Source organism: Geotrypetes seraphini, chromosome 4, assembly GCF_902459505.1.
Source record: "Geotrypetes seraphini chromosome 4, aGeoSer1.1, whole genome shotgun sequence".
Classification (NCBI taxonomy): domain Eukaryota; kingdom Metazoa; phylum Chordata; class Amphibia; order Gymnophiona; family Dermophiidae; genus Geotrypetes; species Geotrypetes seraphini.
Window position 1 is genome coordinate 22,020,225 of NC_047087.1, and position 22,229 is coordinate 22,042,453.

At 42.1% G+C, this 22,229-nt stretch overlaps 1 protein-coding gene across 6 annotated transcripts in view; it reads right to left on the reverse strand.

The window, feature by feature from the left end:
• PLCG2 (phospholipase C gamma 2) overlaps nt 1-22,229 on the reverse strand; it is a 210,632-nt gene that overhangs the window by 61,981 nt on the left and 126,422 nt on the right. For all 6 annotated transcript variants that reach the window (XM_033941197.1, XM_033941196.1, XM_033941199.1 and 3 more), the window contains 6 exons: nt 21,165-21,333; nt 20,048-20,152; nt 9,076-9,168; nt 8,109-8,287; nt 6,169-6,369; nt 3,265-3,384 (listed from right to left, as the gene is read on the reverse strand). In XM_033941197.1, the coding sequence (XP_033797088.1) occupies nt 3,265-3,384; nt 6,169-6,369; nt 8,109-8,287; nt 9,076-9,168; nt 20,048-20,152; nt 21,165-21,333 (867 nt within the window). The remainder of the gene's footprint in view (nt 1-3,264; nt 3,385-6,168; nt 6,370-8,108; nt 8,288-9,075; nt 9,169-20,047; nt 20,153-21,164; nt 21,334-22,229) is intronic.

Sequence of the window (22,229 nt, forward strand, 5' to 3'; positions counted from 1 at the left end):
GCTGGTCAAAATCAAGAGCGTCCAAAAAAGCTTTGGACTTTTTAGACTCAGCCTCCAAAGGAATGGAAAGAGATTCACACATATCTCTTAAAAAAGAAGAGAAAGAGGTGGAATCAGGTTTGGTGGAAATATCCTGCAGAACAGGCTCGTCTTCCTCTGATGAACACTCACCTTCTGACTGAAGAGGTTCTTCAGAGTCGCCCCACAGATCTGGGTCTCGAACATGGGGACCACGGTCCCGAGACTCAGGAGTGGATGGTTCTCGGTGTCGGGACTTCTGTACCGACTTACCCGACCTCACCGACGCGGTACCGGGCGATGTTATCGGTCGCACCGGAGCCGATGTCTGTACCGATTGATGATGAGACCTGGGCTCCGGTGCGAGGACAGGCATCGATGCCGATGAGGCCAAGTGTACCGGTACCGAAGGAGTGGATGGTGACAATACGGACTGTTCCACGATCGGTACCGGTTGCTCAGTGGGGACCGATACCGGAGGGCTCGGTGTCAGGAGAGCTGGAAGGAGTTGTTTGAGCTGTTCCTTCAGCTGCACCTGCAAGATGGCCGCAATGCGGTCATCAAGGGAGGGCACCGGTACCGCTTTTTTCTTCTGCGGTACCTGCGGTGCCGCTCGACGCCCCGGAGATGAGGAGCCCGATGTCGAGGGACTCACCTCAATAGGGGCGGAGCGCTTCCGCTGGCGCCTCACGGTCGGCAGGATTGGACTCTCTGCAATGGAGACCGGAGGACGTTCCAGCGGGGAAGGCTTCTTAGCCGGCTTACCTGCATGCTGCGACGCCGACGCGGTATCGCGTGGCGTCGATGAGGTGGGTGCCGACGAAACAGGTACCGAGACCGGCGCCGAAGACGCGGGATCGGACATGTCGGTGCCGAAAAGCAGTCTCTGCTGTATCTCTCGATTCTTGAGAGTCCGTTTTTTCAAAGTGGCACAGCGGGTGCAGGTAGAGGCCTGATGTTCTGGACCCAGACACTGAAGGCACCAGTTGTGCGGGTCTGTTAGGGATATAGGCCGTGCACACTGCTGGCACTTCTTGAACCCGGGCTGAGGGGGCATGAACGGAAAAAACGGCTTCTGCCAAATCGAAGGCCGAGGCCTCGATAATGGCAGTAGGCCCCGCCGGGTCAAATAAAGAAAACTCGACAAAACAAGAGAAATTATTATTATTATTTTTTTTTTTTTAAAGAAAAAGGGAAGGGTAAAAAGAACCCGAAAAAGTTTACGCGAGCGGGAAGGCGCATGAAAAAAATTTTTCAACAGCCGTTGAAAATGCGACTTCTTAGCTCCGCGGAAACTAAGAAACTGAGGGACCGCGCGTCGGGGTCGGGCGGGAAGGCACTCGCGCATGCGCGGTGCGGTCTCTAGAACTTTCCAAGTTCTTAGAGTGCAATCACTCTAAAAGTGTCCGTACCGGGGCTCCGTCGGTGCCGTCACCCATCAGTCAAGAATATGCTGCCTGCTTGTCCTGGGATAAAGAAAGGCTTCTCCTGCTGCCGTTGGAAGGGGAGGCTATTGCTGGTGCTGCTGTGGGCGGGGCTGGGAAGAGTTGTGGGTGGGTCCAAGTTGAGTTATGGGCAGGGCTGGGCAGGGCATGGCAGAATGAGGGCGGACCTTAAAACTCCCACTTAGGAGGTCGGTTCCCTTAGCAGCTCTGAAGCAGCGGTCAGATAATTACATTAAGATTCTTTGTAACACTAGCAATAAGGATCAGACAGGACCACAGAGGCACAACGCATTCTTTAGATGTGGAAGGGAGCCTACAACCCAGAATTAGCATAATCATCTGACCCAAATGCACCTACAAGACAGTCCCTGAGGAAAGATTCAACAATGACACTGCTCGAGCTGTTCTCTCAGCAGTACAGAAGACCCTTCCTGAACAAAGCCAGGGCCCAGCTTGAGTAGGCCTGCTATTGTATTTTTATTTAACACAGTTTACATATGAACATCCACAATCTATTTTCAAATTCACAAGTTATGGCACTCTATAAGCCCAATAGCTCTTTATGATCCGAAAATCAAAAGCTATCCATTTCAATAGCGCAGGGAAATTATGCAGACACTAGAGCGATGACTTTCTGTACTGCTGGTGGAAAACTCTGATGGGCCAACTGCGACTGTGTGTAAACCGGTTTCAATTTGAGAAACAGTTAAAAACTCAGCTGTTTGTTACTGTATTTCTGTGATTTATTAGTTGACGCTTGAAGAGAAGAAATTGTTTAATTATGTAGATTTTAAGACATGGTTTGTTTTTTATCTTATATATGTTTTAATTGATGTAAACCGTTAAGCTTTTTTGTAAACGGTATAAAAAAATTTTTTTTAAATAAATTGATCTTGATGCAAATATTTCCTAACACTTCTAAATTTTCTTAAAGTTCAAAAAGCACTTCTAGCAAGATAATTAATCTGAGCTTCCATAGTCAGTTTCCATAATGAAAAACTATTGTCCAGCAGACATGATTTAGAATACTTTTGCTCAAATAAATATAGCTGATTTAGACAGAATGTGACAAATATGCTACATCTCATTGCTTTCTTGATAAGTGCCCCACTTTCTTGATGAAGTTTGTCCCGCAGGAATTTAGATCTATTTTGTTACAATGGATAGAAAATTTACTTTCAATGGGGTTTTTTTTCCAAAAGAGCATGCAGAGGTTTGAAATATTGCAGCCACACTTCCAGTAGGCATTCCATCTGATATTCACCACTATTTAACCAGCCAAGAATGGCTCCTGGATGGTTAAATAACATTTGGCTGGCTAATTGCTGATATTCAATGGGAGATAGCTGGCTATCTCTGCCAGATATTAGTGATCAGTGGCTTAAACTTTGCTGGCTATATTGCCAATTTTAAGAGCTGACCAGCCAAGTTTAGTGACCAAATCGGGTCATATAAAGAGCAGGTCTATCTTTGGCCACTATATCTTAGCCAGAATGGTTTACATGAATTTATTCAGGCTCAAGTATTTTCTCTGTCTGTCCCGGTGGCTCACAATCTATCTAATGTACCTGGGGCAAGGGGGGGATTAAGTGACTTGCCAAGAGTCACAAGGAGCAGTGTGGGTTTGAAACCACAACCTCAGGGTGCTGAGGCTATAGCTTTAACCACTGTGCCTCACTCTCCCCTTCTTCAATGCTGGTCACAGGAAACAACCCGGTAAGTACTCAGCCTCCCTCCCTCGGTCTCAATACCAATCCCTGGTTTATGCCACTCCTTTCCCCTGCTCCCATTCCCGCTATACCTGAAAGTCACAGCATAAGAATTGGGCTCATCTCTCTTTCTGACCAAGAAAGCACCATCCCGGGGGATTCTCGTCAACATGTCCTCAGCTTCTCCTCGGCTCAGGTTGTTATAATACCACCTGCAACCAAAAAACAACAATAGTCAGGCACCGACCCAAAGACTGTGGCCCCTGCGTTCTTTGCATGTTTCCCTCAAATACAACTGTGTTCAAATTTTTTTTTATCATCCAAACACTGAAGAACCCCCTATGTTGAAATCAAATGCTCACAGAGTCTGATTGGCCCAGGTTGCTTAAGGCCCCTCCTATGGGCAGGGCCTTATACATCTGAGCCAATCAGAGCCTTAGGCCCCTCCCCGGTGCATCTCCTCCCACACACTGTAGGTGGAGCACTCCCGTTCATTTTAGAGGGAACAGTAGTTGTTTTGCTGTATCAAAATGATGTAAGATTTAGTGATAGTAGACTGAGGGAAAAATTGGACAAGGCTTATGTTATGAGCAGCACAGCTTTAGTGGAGAGAGATATCACCAGTGCCAAATTTACCTCTAAGCTAAATAAGCTACAGCTTAGGGCCTCACAATCTGAAGGGACCTCAGAAAAGTTCAGAATTTGGGTGGGGGCTTTGAAAATTTTATGTGACTTTTTATCAAACTTATTTAAATGTTTGAGAGGTGTATTTACTTTCATCTGTACTTTTAAAATGGCTTCATGCATAACAAATTTACCCCCCCACCCTTTTTAGCACAGGCAGGCACACTGAATGCTCTGCGCTGCTCCCGATGCTCATAGGAACTCTATGAGCATCGGGAGCAGCGCAGAGCATTCACTGCACCAGCCTGTGCTAAAAACCGCTATTGCGGTTTTGTAAAAGGGAGGAGGTAAGTAATATTTTAAGCATAAATTTTCTGTTTTCAGGCTTATCAGTTTTCTGATTTTGCAGACTTCATTATTACTTATATTAATAAAAGTGATCCAAATTACTAACCCACCGCCCCTCCTCTAGCTAAGCTGCAGAAGATGTTTCTATCGTGGCCCAGAGCTCCTCCACTGCTCTGACACTCACAGAATTCTTATGAGCGTCAGAGCATTTAGAGCTCTAGGCCAAGGTAGAAACTTCTACCGTGGCTTAGTAGAGAGGGCCTAATTTTGTCAGCAATAGATAGATGGATAGCTAGATAGAACACAAGTCATGCATAAATTAACAAACGTTGAGGCACCATTTTTGCCTGGTCTGAGATGTGGTATCTTTTTGAGCAGATGATTTCAAGTAGTTTTCTTATAATTTTGTAATGTTTATGATTACTGTTTTTTTTTGAATATTCATGAACTTATGTCGTTCTTTTATAATTCACAGAGCCCTGAAGCAGCGGCTTTGCAGTCGTGAAACGATGGCCACCGTCGGCAAGTGTGAGAGCTTACTGGATTGAGAGCATGGAATGATTCCTCTTTGCTGTGGAAAATATATATATACTAGTGTTTAAGCCCGTTACATTAACGGGTGCTAGAATATGGCAGCATTTCCCACCCTTCCCTGTGCAACATCAGCATTTCCTGGCCTTCCCTGTCCAGAAACAGCATTTCCCCCCCACACACACACTTCCCTGTGCAGAAGCAGCATTTCCCGCCGCCCCCTTCCCAGCCGCCGTGTTTAAATTGTGAGAAAAGCGCTGCACCGCGCTACCACTGGCTTCGGCGTCTTCTGTCCACTGCGCCAACCCTAGCGGAAACAGGAAGTAGTCAGAGAGGGCGGGCCGCAGTGGACAGAAGACGGCAAAGCCAGCGTTAGCGCGGTGCAGCACTTTTCTCAATTTAAACGCGGGTGAGCCGGCGAGAAGGAGGAGGCTTTGGCGGTGGTGGTTTTGGCGGTGAGTGAGGGCGGGAGGGGGGAGTCGCCGGCTGTGCTTTCCCAATCTGGCCGCCGCATACGCACTCTGACCACGGACCTACAGATCACAGATCAGGGATCACAGATCACGCAGGTCTGAGTGCGCATGTGCAGCTAGCGTTTTATTATATAGGATATATATATAACAATCTGCAATGAACAGCATAGATAAGAACTTTTTAAATCACTATTATAGTTCTGTGACAAAATAAATGTGTGCTAAGAGGAGGGTTTCTTTTTTGCCTGTGTAGAAGTCTGAAGTAGAGAGTTGCGTGAGAACAGAAATCATCCCCGGTAGAATCAAATCCGTCCCCACTTGGGGCAGAGATCAGAGCAGGAGATTCGCAGGAGAGTTGGGGCAGAGAACGGGGCAGGAGAGTCCCCTTTACCGACATAAGTTCACTGCCCCGGTGAGTCCCTGCCGTGAAGAGCCATAGCTAACAAAGCTGGGGACTTTTAAAAGCAAGCAATTATACTCTCCTGCTCTCTGCCGCCCTTCCCTGTAGTGCAGCCCCGCTTTAAAACCCCGGGCTTGCACTGCAGGGAAGGGTGGCAGAGAGCAGGGGAGTCGGGGCGGCAAGAGCAGGGCTTGGCTGGAAGGGGCAGAGAGAGCAGAGCGGCAGAGATGGGCTGCAGGGCTGGGATTTCAGGCTGAGGACAGTCGGCAAGGACGTTTGCGACTGGTCCCCAGCAGTCGCATCTTGTGTTGATCGGCCAGCCCAGTCGGTTTCCAAGATTTCTTTAGTGAATTGCGTCCCTGCCTACTTTGCATGCCGTTCCCCTCATTTGCATGCACGGATCAGAATCGGATCGGCACAGAGGTAAGTGAATCAGGCCGGAGTAAAATTGGGTCGTAAAGGGGGGGTCACAAACCGATTGGTGAATCTAGCCCTAAATCTGACACTGGATGTCATTATGATCTGGAAAGGGTGTCACTCCCTGTTTGCACATCTCAGTGCTGGTATTAAAGGTGGCACCGGGCAGGGGAAGGGATGGTTGTATTTCTACAGTTCCTTACTCTTTGGAGTCATGAGGATTTGGCTTTGAAACAGCGTCCATTAAGCGCAGCTCAAAATCAGCACATCGAAAGGAAGCCTCCTTGTAGTGAAGGATCAGATCGTAAATACTGTCGAAGGTAAGATTGTCAGTCAGGTAGTACTTCATTGTATCACCATCCATGAAGGAACGGATTCGACAGTGCTGGACCCGGCCTGATCTCCTGGAAGAGAAAACAGAGTAGGGATGTTGTAGTGTAATAAAATAGATATACAGGGGGTGATATTCAGCCTGCGGAAGGCAGACCGCATAATTCCCAAGGTCAGCGCTGATTGTGGATATTCAATGCTGGGCTGTTTCCGGTGGCCGACATTGAATATCTTTGGGGTTTTTTGGCCTGCGATAACTTGGGGGTCATTTTACTACTAAGGCGCGCTAACCAATTTAGCACACGCTAACTAATTTAGCATGCATTAAAGATTAGTACGCGCTAAATACTAAGGTGCCAAGACGGTGGGGGGGGGGGGAGAAGGGGGATAGAGTTTGGTCTTTCTATAATTGAAAGAAATGTTAGGAAATATTTTATTATATGGTATATCTGTTATATTTTTGATATAGAAGGGAGGGGAGGGAGGGTGATAAACTTTTTTAAAATGGATTATTGCAGAATATTAAGTGTTGTATCTAAGTTAAAATGTTTTGATTTGCTGAGACACTTATTGTAAGTTTTAAAATGAATAAAGATGTTTAAAAAATGCTAAGGTACCTATAGAATATAATGGGCACCTTAACATTTAGCACGCACTAATCTTTAGTGCGTGCTAAATCGGTTAGCGCGCCTTAGTAAAAGGACCCCCTAACTAGCTAAATCAATATTCAGCACTGGCCAGTTCAGTTAATAGTAGCTAAAGATAGGCGTGCTATTTTATGCGGCCGGATTTGGCTGCTAAAATTAGCCAGCCAGCACTGAATATTGCCAGTTATCGCACAATATAGCTGGTTAACTTTTATTTATTAATTCTTTATTCATTTTTACATCTTACAGCAAGTGTATCAGAAAATACCATTTGAACTTATACAATATCACTTGATTAGCTTTCATATATGGTATTTTGGAATTCTTTATAAAACTCTACTGTAAAACCATCACCACCCGGAGCGGATCCTACTCTTAAGGATTTCAACGCCGTTGTAATTCATTTAATGATATAGACTTATCTAAACTTCTTTTTATATGTTCAGGAATTTTGGGTCCTTCTAATAGTTTCAAAAATTCTAAACCATCTCTTTCTTTATCTGAATAAGGCTCAGAAGAATAAAGAGTCTTATAAAAATTGTTCCAAAATAGGACTAATTTGAGAGTGAATATTTCCTTTCCCATCTTTAATTGCAATTATTTTTGTCTTTCTTTTTTTTGCTTTGAGATAATTCGCCAATAATCTTCCGGCCTTATTTGAATTTCCATAATACATAGCTTGCTGAGAAAATAAATCTTTCCTAACCAATCTAGAAGAAGTCTCATTATACTTACATTTAACTTTTAAAAGAGCTTGTAATGTAGAGTGCTCCCATTTTTCAACCAATTTAGATTCTAAAATTTTATTCTCCTTTTCAAGATTAGAATATTGTATTTTAACCTGTTTCTTAATATATGCTGATAATGAGATAATTTGCCCTCTCGTGGTAACTTTAAAAGCATCCCATAAAGTTTCCATAGAGATTTTCTCTATATTATTAAATTGAAAATATTCGTTCATTTTTAACTGAAAATCTTCACAAAATTTTGGATCTGCAAGCAATGTATTATCAAATCTCCATACAGGTCTGCTATTATCTTGATCAACAATTTTAAGTTTAACCCACACCCTTCCTCTTTATTTATTTTAAAATCTTATAGATCACTACATCTGCCAGTTCTGTGCTGGGTACAATTAATTAACATAAATGAAAAATGCAAAGTACCAGAAGGAGAGCGTGTAATCGTTGGGGAAGGATTCGCTTTCCCGAACCAAGAACGTTCCGTCCTTCCCACCCATCTCAGCACAGTATTCTTGCAGCAGCCGCTCTGCTGTGGTACGCCCCTTTTTCATCTTCCCATGGAACCACTTCTCCTGGAGATGCAGTTCATTGGCTTTCAACTCCTGCATTGGAACAAGAAGCATGCAATTTACTTGTATTTATAGTTTAAACAGAATAAGTTATATGCATCGGCACGCTACTATTTAAACCAATGCGGTTGGCAAAATGGGAGGATGCAGAAAGTCTCTGACATCGGTTTACATTCCTGGTGTACTAGTTCCTGTTGAGCTCCTGTTTAATCAAAGTTTCAGTTTCCATGCCTTTATAAAAAAATAAGTTATGACGGGGGGGGGGGGGGAAGAGAGGGGAGCACTTGCATTAGTTCTGTTAGATTGCCATACACACATTTGTGTGATTTTGAAATATGCGCTAGAAGTGTCTGAGCTTCTATCTAGTGACAGTTAAGCAAAAGGTCCTGGAGAGTTTCCTGCACAAGGCCTTGAGTCGGAGCCTGGATCCCCTAAATTTTAGCAGAGCTACAACAAAAATAGGGATACCATTTTCAGGCTGCAAAAATCCTGGCACACAGCCCCGCCCTTTTCTGCCTCTTGCCCCGCCCTATTCTGACCTGGCCTCACCCAGTTCCGCCTTCAGCTCCGCCCCCAGACCCTCTCAGTTCATCCTCCAGCTCCACCCCCCCCAAACCTCCTCTGTTCTTCCCCAACAAGCTCTGGCCGCGTCTGGAGGGCCTGGAGCATGCACGGAGATGTGTGACGTCATCCGCGAGTGCTCAGATGCCCTCTAAATTTGAAAAGTCAATTCGGGACCCTGGACAGTCCACTAAAGAGAGGACATGTCTGGGTTTTCCCCGATGTCTGGTAACCCTAAGCAAGAAGAATGAGTCAGGCACCTTGGCTGATGAATCATCGCTTCCACTCTGCTCAATCTCATCACCAAAAGACAGCTTGCCGTCAGAAATCGCACAATAATGCCGAGACCATCTCTGCAATACAGAATGAATGTTCTTATACTTGGAAGAGTCATTTCCCACAGAATAACTTCCGTTAGAAGCCTAATATTTTTTGCGCAAAATATTCATGTGAAGATTGAATTTAGAAAGAACATATAAATCAGATTTGAGACATCCAGGTTGGGACGTATACAGTTCCCGTGATATTTTAGAAGAGGATTTGTCAATGTAGTAGAGCATTTCATTTCTCATCTGTCAAAGTCTAATATTTCGATAACAGCAAATTGCAATATGTGCATCTATGTGTTACACATGTATGTTTGCGATTTTAGAACCCTATAGGTGTATTTTTATCCAATTAGGTGGAGAGCCTTAACCGTTCATCAACAAGGAGGAAGGGAGTGGCTCACTGGTTGAGCTGTTGCCTCTACACCCAGAGGTTGTGAGATCAAATCCTGGTGCTGCTCCTCGTGACCCTGGGCAAATCACTTAATCCTCCAGTGCCCACCACTTTGAATGTCGGCTTAACAAAAAGGTGGTATACAAGTCCCTATTCCCCTTAATGAAGAGCACTTTTCTAAAACTTACTCAGCCCATTTTTTGTCCATTTTGAGTTATGTGATTAATTTCATTCATCAAGGCAAGATTCAATTACTAATTTTAATATGTCTGTACTACCCGGCTTTCTGTTTTTTATTTATTGTAAAGCCGCTTTGTAATTTAAAAAGGTGGGATAACAAATTTTTAATCAGCTTGAAACTTACTGCGGTGCCAAAACTCACTCGGTCCGTGGTATTTTAATGACTTTGCCTTGAATACTCTATGCAAAACTCAAGCAGTCCAAAACTGCTGCCGATGGACTGAGTGAGTTTTGGAGAAGTGCCGACTTTTTAAAATTATGACGGGGACAGCTATGCAGTTAATCACGCATAACTGGAAAAATTGGGACAGTCTTTCTGGTGGGCAAACCTATGTTTAGTGTATAAATATGAAAAAATGAATGCTGATTTGTCAGGGAACACAAAAATATTCAAATTAATGTGGGGTCCATTGATGTCTTTTGTAGAATTGTTGTAGTTTTATTTTGCTGATATAGTATTTGCACATCCAGGGATGGGAGGGTGGGTATATGTTTATGCGATTCCTTGTTCTTTTCTTTGATGATTGGGAAGGGAGGGGGTATTTTTGGGTATTGATAAACTGTTTCTAAATGTTTTATAAGTGCTTAATTGTTATGGTTATGACTAAAGCCAACTACCCCAAACAAATAACCTTACCCATTTCTTACTCTTTTTGAAAATGACCAATTTTTTAATTTTTTTTTTTTTTTTGTAAGTTCTTGTTGTAATACATCTTGGATAATTCTTTTGTAATCTGCCTTGAACTGCAAGGTAATGGCGGAATAGAAATTCCTAATGTAATGTAATGTAATGTAATATAATGTATGTTATTTTGCACTTCTTGTAAGATCTGAAAATTTAATAAAGATTTAAAAAAAAAAAAAAAAAAGAGAAGTGCTCTTCAATTTCACTGGGGGTAAATACAGGGGGATTAAGGGTGCAACTCCCCCCAATCCTTCCTGTAGAGTGCTGCTCTAAACTAGCAGTTTGCTAAGCCCTAGTGATGCCCTGGGGTAGGTATAAATTCCAGCATTTATATTAATGAACACAGATATGAAGACCCTTTCTCAAAGGGAAAATACATGTACAGTACACCAGTGTCTCACAAACTTTGTCAAGCCGCGGCACACAAAACTTGGTGGCCGCAGTTCGAGGCATCCGGAAGTAAGCAGACGTTGACACGATGACATCACACACATGCGTGATGTCTTCACGCTGACGTCTACGCACGCGCGAAGGCCCTCCAGACGTGCCCTGAGCCACCAGTGGGGGTTGATGGAAGGGAAGACGTGTGGAGAGAAGGAGAGGCGAGGCGCTGGCTGACCGCCTACAGGATGTGCCTCACCTCGCCGTGAGAAGCGCATCCTGTAGGCAGTCAGCCAGTGCCAATGCCTTTCCTCCTCCCTGGCGCCTCACGGCACACCTGAAATCTCAAATGGCACACAGTTTGCAATACACTGATGTATACATTTTGGCCATGCCCAAGTCAGACCTTCCCCCTTCTGCCATATGTATCTACATCTGTTCCAGTATAATAAACCTTGACTATTACTTATGATAGGAGTTGCCATACAGCAGATTACGAGTAATTGGAAAAGACTCAATTACAGTTTCTGGTGGAACTCTTTATGTCACATTTATAAAATGGAAAGGACAATAGCCACACAGCAAGGGAGTTTTATAAAATTTCTGGAGATTTGGGAGCCATTAACAAAATATTGTAATGAATGAATATTATATTCCCCCTTAAAAATGCACTTCGAGGGTGGGGGGAGGGGGGAAGAGTTTTTCTTTTTTTTCCCCCTTGGTGAGAATATTAAATAAGATATATATGAAGGGGGTTCATGGTAGGTTTTCCTGAATGTAAAGAATGTAATTGATTAGGAGGGAGGGGGATAAATTCTGATATGAATTTTAATAGATTATTAAGTGTTGTATTGGAGATTAATATGCTATAATTGTTGTTACACTTATTGTAAGTTTTTATAAAAATGAATAAAGAATTGGGAAAAAAGAAAAAAAACCCAAAACCTTGAATTGCACTTCTTGAAATATATATGATCCCAATTGATTTCCACACTATCAAGCATGAGCTGTTACATATAATACAGAACTTAATGTGCATAGGGTCTTCAGATTGCCGGGCAGCTCTTGGTCTCATCCAATCACGGGCAAAACATTTAAATCGAAAAGAAACACAGTTTGTAATTCCTCTTTTGTTATATGGTGACAGGTCAAATGCGCGCAAGACAATAGCGCGCAGACAAAAACGCGAAGACAACTCAGCGCAAACACAGTTGTCTTGCGCTCAATTGTCCCGCTCGTGCACATTACAGAAAATAATTTGCGCTGAATTGTCTTGCGCTGAATTGTCTTGCGCTGGGTTGTCTTCACGCTCAGTTAACTAGCGCTCACTTGTCTTGCGCTCAGTTGTCCGCGCCTCTTTGTCTGCACGCGATTGTCTTGCGCGCAATTGTCTATGAACCAAATGAGGCTTACTGAACATAAATCTCGAGTGCATACATCAAATGAAACAGCTCCCTTTGTCTGCCATTGGAAACTCTTTAAGCATACATTACAAGATCCGAGATGGAGAGTAATAGATTCCATAGAGATTGGATGGGAAGGAGGTAACGTTGAGCGGATTCTTAACATTCAAGAACTTCGGTGGATGTTTTTATTACATACCATGATGCCTCATGGGCTAAATGAAATTGGGGACTGGATGACTCCTATAGATTAAATATTAGGTAGCATTTATGTGGATTTAACTATATGGTTTTTTTGCCTGATCATTGGTTCCTGTGGGGTGATGTCAGGGGGATTTTCTTACTTTTGAGCGTAGTTAGACGCTGCGGCCATTTTGAGCTGAGAACGGCAGGCTATCAGGAATAGTGGTTATGCTAACAATGCTTCATTTCAATACACAAAGGAGATGGTATACTGTAAACCAACACCAGTGAATCCACTCAAATAAATTAGTCTTCAGACCCTTAGAAATGCCACCATCTACTCCATTTTAGTTTCAAAAGTGGTTGGATTTACATATTATATCCTCACCGGGTCACTTATAATCTATTGTGAAGAAAGAACTTTGCTCTGACTCTTTTGCCAATAATCTTCTTATAAAGCTAATACTTAGCTGAGGTGGTGCATTCAAAGGGATCTATCACCAACATGTTTCACTCTATACTGGGTTTCATCAGTGCTCCGATCCCTATAAATAATGATAAATAATATAAATAACTACTGTTGCTATTAAAACCTTTACCAAACACCAAAACCGTTCATTAGAAATAGAGTGCTTACCTCTAAGTTTGGATTGGTTACCCACAACGCGACCACTCATGAATTTTAAAATGGCCGCGGCCAATTCAAACATAGAGGTAAGCACTCTATTTCTAATGAGCGGTTTTGGTGTTTGGTAAAGGTTTTAATAGCAACAGTAGTTATTTATATTATTTATCGTTATTTATAGGGATTGGAGCCCTGATGAAACCCAGTATAGGGTGAAACATGTTGGTGATAGATCCCTTTGAATGCACCACCTCAGCTAAGTATTAGCTTTATAAGAAGATTATTGGCAAAAGAGTCAGAGCAAAGTTCTTTCTTCACAATAGATTATAAGTGACCCGGTGAGGATATAATGTGTAAATCCAACCACTTTTGAAACTAAAATGGAATGGATAGTGGCATTTCTGAGGGTCTGAAGACTAATTTATTTGAGTGTATTCACTGGTGTTGGTTTACAGTATACCATCTCCTTTGTGTATTGAACTGAGATTATCCTCTCAAAAACATTTATTTACTATCCTTCCATCAACATATTTTAACAATGCTTCATTAGCACATAAGTGATTTAATCTGGAGGGTGCAGTATTCTGTCTTGTGGTATAATATATTATATCATTATTTTTTAGAGTCTACCCCGACCCTGAAGAAGAGTTCGAAACGCATCGGGAAAGACAGGGGAGACGTGTTAACTAAAGCTATTCACCATAAAGCTAAGTTTAAAATTACTTATTTATAAAATGAAATGAAAAATTAAAAGATTTAAAAGAAGTAACATTAGGTGCACGGGACTAGTGAAGTTCCAGTATAATAAGCAGCCCCATTTGCCACCCTTGATCACTCCAAAAAGGCAAGTCTGTGCAGTTGTCAAAGTCTTCTATTTCCGTAAGGATTGGACAATTTCCTGCTGGAAAAGGGGATAGAGGGGTACAGATAGAGGATTACTGCACAGGTCCTGGACCTGTTGGGCCACCGCGTGAGCAGACTGCTGGGCACGATGGACCTCAGGTCTGACCCAGCGGAGGCATTGCTTATGTTCTTATGGGAGAGGAGGAGATAGTGGATGCTCTGGATGGGCCATTTAGCCTTTATCTGTCATCATGTTTCTGTGTTACTAAAGTTCTGTGACATCACAATGCAGGTGCAAAGAGCCTTAGCCTATAGGAAGAGGAGATGCAAATGTTAAGAGCCTTAGCCAATGCGCTTCCAGAGAGCGTAATAGGGCAGAGTCCGGTACTGGGGTTCAAGAAAGGATTGGACAATTTCCTGCTGGAAAAGGGGATAGAGGGGTATAGATAGAGGATTACTGCACAGGTCCTGGACCTGTTGGGCCACCGCGTGAGCGGACTGCTGGGCACGATGGACCTCGGGTCTGACTCAGTGGAGGCATTGCTTATGTTCTCATGTAAGATACTGGGCATTTTGTTCAATGGACGTAACAGAGCAATGTTGTTAAAATAAGCCCAGACGCTTCCTTTTATGCAGCTATGATTTGCACATGCACCTTCCAGGTTTCTAGAATCAGATTTTCTATGTTTATTTGAAATGAATATGCCAGTATTTACACGTGTTGTGTGAGTGTATGCCTTCTACCTAAGCATGGGGCACACATGCACAACAGCCGAGTCCATTTTTAAAAAAATATTCTTTATTCATTTTTAAAAGTGTATCATCATATAACATAATTTTATACTTAAATACATCACTTAATATCCTAGCAAATTCTAATTCAGATTCTATATCCCTCCCCCATATTCAATTTGCACTCATAAAAAAACCAAAATACCCCCCTTCCCCCACCTTGGACGTGCATATTTAAGGGGAAAAAATGACATTCATTCATTACAGTATTTTGTTAATGGCTCCCAAATATCCTGAAATTTCTTGAGATTCCCTTCCTGCATGGCAATTACCCTTTCCATTTTATTATTAAATATATTTATTGATTTTCAAATCATATAATCAAGAATAAACTTGTACAGAAAGCAAAATTAGTAATTCTACATAAAGCAAGAAATATTCCAATAACATTAAGATCATTTATAACTAAAATGCTCAAGGCCTCAAATTTTGGATCCAAGATTTCTTAGCGAAAACAAAAGAAAAGAATTGAACAAAATGTACACTCTTTCATTTAAAGTTAGCTAGAGGGCTGATTGCTGGGATTAATCAATAATCTTAGGGCTTAAGATTTTTCTGCCTCCAATCGGGAGAGCACTAAGAAAGAAGTCAACTGATTAGGCTCAAAGAAAACATACTTAACTGATCGGTGATGCACTATACACTTACAGGGATGTCGTAAATAGAAAGTAGCACCTAAAGATGTAACACCTGGCTTCAACATAAGAAATTCACGGCGACGCTTTTGCACTCTTCAGGTGCAAATCAACAAAATCACACAAAAAGCTTTCTTCACCATGTGCAACCTTCGCAAAATCAGAAAATTCTTTGAAAAAGAACAATTCAGACTCATAGTTCAATACCTAGTCCTAAGTCTATTGGATTACTGCAATATCCTCTACCTTTCTTGTCCCACCTACCTAATAAAACAACTACAGACCGTGCAGAACACTGCCCTCAGAATGATCTATTCCCTTGGAAAATTTGACCACATCACCAACGCCTTCCTAGACTCACACTGGCTTCCAATACAAGCCCGCATACAATTCAAACTATACTGCATGTTATTCAAAACCTTAAACGGAACGGCACCCACCCACCTAAACAACCGTCTAAACAGGAACCTCTCAACCAGACAGAGGAGAACCCAATCCCCTTTCTCCTACCCCCCTTTTAAAGGAACTAAACTCAAAAAGATGTATGACAACTTACTTGCAACACATGCAGCTAAATTGGACCCCTCCATCACCAACCTACTGACAGCATCAACTGACCTCAAGGCTTTCCGCAAAGAAATCAAGACCCTACTATTCAAGAAATTCACCCAAACGTCCTAATCCCTTCCTTTTCCCCTTTCACCCCCTCTTAGAATCCTCTCATCAAAATTGCTTTAGACCTTACGCCTTTAATTGTAATTGTATTTCTCTTCCTGGAAATGTCCAGTTATCGTTCTGATGTAATCCGCTTAGAACTGAAAGGTACAGGCGGATTATAAGCCAGTAATGTAATGTAATGTAAATCAGGAAATATCTGCACTTTACAACCCATAAATTCTTTCTGTCTATTTTTAAAGAACAGTTTTAACAACCAAACTTTATCAATAGAGAGAGCGACTGTTACAATCAAAGTACTTGGTTCTACAGCCTCTTTATCAGATTTTTCCAATAACTCCGATACATCCAATAGTCTTTGGTCCGAAGACTTTTTTTAGCAATTTAATCTTATTGGGTAAATAATAAACTCGTGATAAAGGAAGTAGTGAATCTTCTGAGGCCACCAAAGCTTCAAGAAAATATTTTTTAAACATTTCTCTAGGTGGTACCAATGGTAGCCTAGGAAAGTTAATTAATCTTAAGTTGTTGTATCTGGAGTTGTTTTCCAAATTCTCCATCTTTCTCCTAAGATTTATATTATCTTTCATTAAAGTTTCCTGTAGTTGTTTAGATGATTTAATTTCCTGTTCAAGCTTCTGAACAGAAGAGTTAGAGGCAGTCATTTCATTTTTCAATACTTTAAGTTCAATAGAATGACCCTTTCCATTTTAAATACGTGACATAAAGAGTTCCACCAAAAGCTATAATTCAGACGATCCCAATTTTTCCAATTTCTCATGATATGCTTTATGGCAACCCTTGTCATAATGAGTAATAGCTTGTTATTGTTAGAGGATATTTGGCTCTTAGCTCTCATTGATGTACCAAATAACACCGTATCATACGATAATGCCACCGGATTTTCCAACAAGCTATTTGTTTGACCCCAACTTGATTTCCAGAAAGCATGTATCAATGGACATTATCTTTACAAAAATACTTCCCAAACCGCTTCTCCCCTGCTCACGATCAGCTGAGCTTATCTTAATATAAAGTGGTGGAGTTCCGGTTAGGGGTAGAGCATGGCTGGAGCATCAGCTTAGTTAGTCAGTGACGATATTTCGTCTGCTAGCTTGCTAAATGAGCTCTCCTAACTTTATGTGCCTAGTTAACTATGGGAAGGGGATGGGGGAGGGGTAGATTTTTGTCTTTGATAATTGTAAGGAATATGGAGATGGGAATAATTATATGTTTTTGTGTGTTCAAAGATTGTTATGGAATAGGGGGGGAGGGGGGAGATACCTTCTAAACTGGATTATTGCAGAATATTAAGTGTTGTATCTGAGTTTAAAATGTTATATTTGCTGAAACACTTATAAGTTTTTAAAAAATGAATAAAGATTTACAAAAACACCAAAAAAACCCCCAAACTGTGGGATCCTTTTATTAAGGCACGCTAACCGATTTAGCACCCGCTAAATGTTAAGGTGCCCATAGAATATAATGGATGCGCTAAATCGGTTAGCACGCCTTAATAAAAGGACCCCTACGTTAACTTTATGCGCCTAGTTGTCAGCCTGTGGGTGGAAACTTCCTGCCATGAGCTGAATATTCCTCCATTGACTTTTAAATTCCTAAATTAAGATGCTGTAAACTAAGCCAATTTGACGCAGGCCATATGAACTGAATGGGCTGCACCGCTTTTGCCACACAGAAATTTGTAAAAGGGGCCCTTAAGCTCTTAGGTTCAACTGAAAATAGCTTACAACTTTAGACACCTAACTTAGGAGAATACATTTTGGTCCTCGGCATTTCTGAATATCTGTGGAAACGGCTTAGACAATAATAATAACTTTATTTTTCTATACCGCCATAGTCAAACTGACTTCTAGGCGGTTCACATAGAAAGAAGGCTGGACAATCGGCGAATTACAAAATGCAAGAAGAAGGAAGTTACATCATGAATTGGAGAAACATGGGGAAAGAATACATGAGAGAAGAAAGATGTTACATAATACAATGGGGTTATAAGGTGAAGAAGTCCAACTATACAACACAGAATCACCTATAAAATTCTTTTATTAACACTGGGATCGGACACCGCACTTTTAATTTTTTTTTTTTTTTTTCAGGGTCGTTGAGGGGGGGATGGGCTTTTCATTGGGTCTGCCGGGGGCCACCAGAACACAGGCCTTTGGTACTGTGGAGTTACGTCTTTTAGCTTCTGTTAGCTGTTGGGGGTGGGGGGTTTGTACGGGGGAATGGGCTGTTTGGGGGGGGGGAGTTTGGGGCTGGTGGGTTGTTTGTTCTGTTTGTCTCTACACTGCAAGGACTTGTGTATTTCTGGAAGCTTAGCCCTTGCCATTGTTGTATTTGTTATTTGCCGTTTCCTATTCATTCTAATAAAAAGATTTGAACATAAAACCAGAGAAAACAACCAGCCAGAATTCATTACTAACCTACTTATTTATCCCTTACAACCTTACAAGGACTTTACGATCTACAGCTCAAAACCTTCTTACTATCCCATCACTGAAACATATAAATACATTAAGGTCTGCAATTTTTTTCTGTTAGCCCCCCCCCCCCAAACTTACACTAACAGACTTTAAGTCGAAATTAAAGACATTTCTCTTTTTTGAAACCTAACAGTCCTGTTAAGGACGACCTAGGACCGAGGATTTTTAATACCCGCTCCTCTCCCTATTGGTTTTTTCCCTTAGAAACATAGAAAGATGACGGCAGATAAGGGCTACAGCCCATCAAGTCTGCCCATACCATTGACCCCCTTTTAAGTCTACTGGCCCCCTTAACTCTACTGACCTGCTCTATTAAGTCTATATCCTAGCGACCCTATTTATTGGTAGGACTCCCGCAGTGATCCCACATAGGTATCCCATTTGTTCTTGAAGTCTGGGATACTGCGGGCCTCGATCACCTGTACTGGAAGCTTGTTCCAATGCTCTATCACTCGTTCCGTGAAGAAGTACTTCCTTACATTCTTTTTCTTTACATATTGTAGTTCTAGCCCTTCTTTCCCTCTTGTCTCTGTAAATATATATATTTTTTTAGTTTATTAGTCTTTTAAACTTAGTATTTGCCCTAGTGTTGTGTGGGTTTTTTTTTCCCTTTATTCATTTTTAAAAACTTACAATAAGTGTAACAACATTTATAACATTTTAAACTCAGATAGGACACTTAATATTCTGTTAAAATCCACATCAGAATTTATCTCCCCTCCCCCCTAATCAATAACACTCTTTAAATTCAAGAAAACCTACCATCCTCACACAACGAACTTAATTGGTTCCAGGAGCAAGTTTGTTATGCGAAAAGTTCGTTATGTGAAACGCGTTTTCCCATAACAATACATGTTAAAAAAAATAATTCGTTCTGTAGCATAAAATATGCTAAGATGACATAAAAAAAGATAAATTTTTTGTTATTATTTTTATTTAGATACATCTAAAAACATAATTGTTTTTTAAAAACAACACACATTTTTTAAATTTAAAGACAGACTAAGTAGAGTCTAATTTTACAGTGAGAGAGGGCAGAGTCTCAGTGGCAAAAACTGGGACTTAACTGTTCATTTTTTTTTTTTTTCTAGCATCGGGGAAGCGGCGAGAGTAGCTCCGCCCCCCCCAACGCATCAGCAGTAGGCGCCGGGCCCCTGCGAGCCGACGGTCCGCCACTGCACAGGGAGCCAGGCGGAGAGAGGGCAGTTAAGCGCAGTGCCTGCGCGGAAGGATGCAGCTCGGGCAACTTCGTTGTGTGAAACGAAGTTCGTTGTAGGAAGCAAGACATGAAGTTCGTTGTGCGCAGCGTTCGCTGTGCGAGGCGTTCGTTATGCGAGGCACCACTGTACCTTAATTGTTGTGTGTTTTTAAACTGTATTTTAGTTAACAGACGGTTTTAACATTTTTGTACACCGCCTAGAAGGTTTGATTAGGCGGTATAAGAAATTTTAAATAAACTTGAAACTCCTTAGAATGCACTTAAGATAAGTTGGAAAAGTTTCTGGGACGGCAACGATTACCCCACTCTAAGGTGTACAGCAGAGCTTACCTCATCTATGGCATCCCACATATATAATTCTCCTTGTTTTTTGGTTTCCTCTTTTTTGTCGTCTGTGTTCACATCCACGTCTCCCAGAGATCCCAGCTTTTTATGCTAAGAAATAGGAAAAGGGGAAAGAATGAGGGCTTGAGATATAAGGCGCCTGGAATTTCAGTTAACCACGTACCACTTATCTTTTATAATATGGTTCTTTGTTAAAATTCCGTTTAATTCACATCATGGATTAAAATGGTGGACTTGAGAGATTATACAAATATTTGATTTCTATATAATTCATTATGTTTCTATTTGTTCTTTTTGTTGTAATCACTTTCTGTACAAGATGTATCTTGATTTGTTAATTTGAAAATTATAAATAAATAAATTAAAAAAAAAAAAAAAAGAAAAGAAATAAAACCAGTGCAGGTGTGAGGAATGATCATGTCCAAGCCTTCTGCTCACTAACAACAATGATACATTCTGTCTGTGGACAAAATAACTTTCTAAACAGAGAGGGGTGAAACTTCATAGGAAGGGAAATCAGATAAACAGAGGCCCCATGCACGTATTCTGCTCTTCCAAGGTGCTAAATAGAACTGAATGTATCCCAGGGATCTTATTATGTGAAGTTAAATAACAAGAATAAAACCAGAAATCTCTTGGCCATGTAAGGAAGGCTACAAGTCCCTTTTCTTCAAATGCTTGCTTTGTTCAAATACATTTCTGTATACACCTAAAAAGTATACTGTATACACCTAAACAGCAATGTGAGAAGAATGGGGGGGGGGGGAAGTGTCAATTTATTTTTCCCAGATTTTGGTCTTGGCAGCTCACCAGGGAGTGTGTGGTGGAGTGGTTCGAGCTACAGCCCCAGCACCCTGGGGTTGGAGGTTCAAATCCCACACTAATTCTTGTGACCCTGGGCAAGTCACTTAATCCCCCCATTGCCCCAGGTACATTAGATAGAGTGTGAGCCCGCCGGGACAGATAGGGAATAACTGAATAATTTGTAATCCACATAGAATTGTAGGCTAAACGGAATATAAAAATAAAGCAACGTTCAACCGATTGACTGGCTTGCCTCACTGCTCACACAACGCACCAAAAAGCCTCAAGTAACCCTGACCTTGATAATGATTTTTTCTTTCAGCTGATTGGGTGATGGCAGCTGATCCGCACTAGCCTCGACAGGTTTCATTAGCAGGAGGTCCCCGAACACGTCTTTGAATACTTTCGCCATGTGGCGCTGCTGTTCCAATGAGCAGTGTTCTTCAATGGACAGGATTAAAGGCAGGCTTAACAGGAACAGAGAAGGAAAACAGAGGATGAATGCCTAGCACAGTGGCGTAGCGAGGGTGAGAGGTGCCCCTCCCCCACCCTCTTCTCTGCCACCCCCCCCATCCCATCCACTCCTTCCTCACCCCCTCCAGCCACATACACCCACCCACCCCCGTTCCCTTCCGTTGTGCTTAACGTTCGTGGTACGAGCAGCAACCCCAGCCTGCTTCTTGCGCCAGCGTCGGCTCTTCCTCTGACATCACTTCCTAGGTGCAAGTCCAGGAAGTGACATCACAGGAAGAGCCAACGCTGGCACAAGCAGCAGGATCGGATTGCTGCTCGTGCCGCAAACATTAAAGACGTATGAGGGAAGGGAACAGGGTGTGTGAATGCAGTAGTGGGGGGCAGGGAAGGAGCGGGGAGATGGAGAGGACAGATGTTGGCGCCCCCTCCAAGAAGGGGCCGGGGTAGACCACCCCCCACCCTCCCCCCTTACTATGCCACTGAGCATAACCTTGAGTTTAATCTTCACCCCCCCTCTGGCTTTACCCAAGGTGTTCAAAGTCTACGAGCAGCTATCAGACACAGGAAAATTTTTAAAAACCCTTCTGTTTACAAAAGCCTTTGGTACACAGAATGATAGGGACATAACAGAAAGCAGTGGTAAGATCTTTGAGAAATGATGTTTTGTTAACTATAATAATGTAGGGGGCAAGTGAGCCACACGCCAAGTGATCCCATTTAGAGACATTACAGTACTTCCCCGAAATTCACGGGGGTTCCGTTCTGGAAACATCCAAGAATTTTGAAAAACCGCGAATACGGTTTTTCAGCTGATCAAAGGAAGGAGAGGACAGCTGGGGCACATTTTCCGCCCGCCTCTTCCTGGTACTAAAGTCACGGTTACACCAAT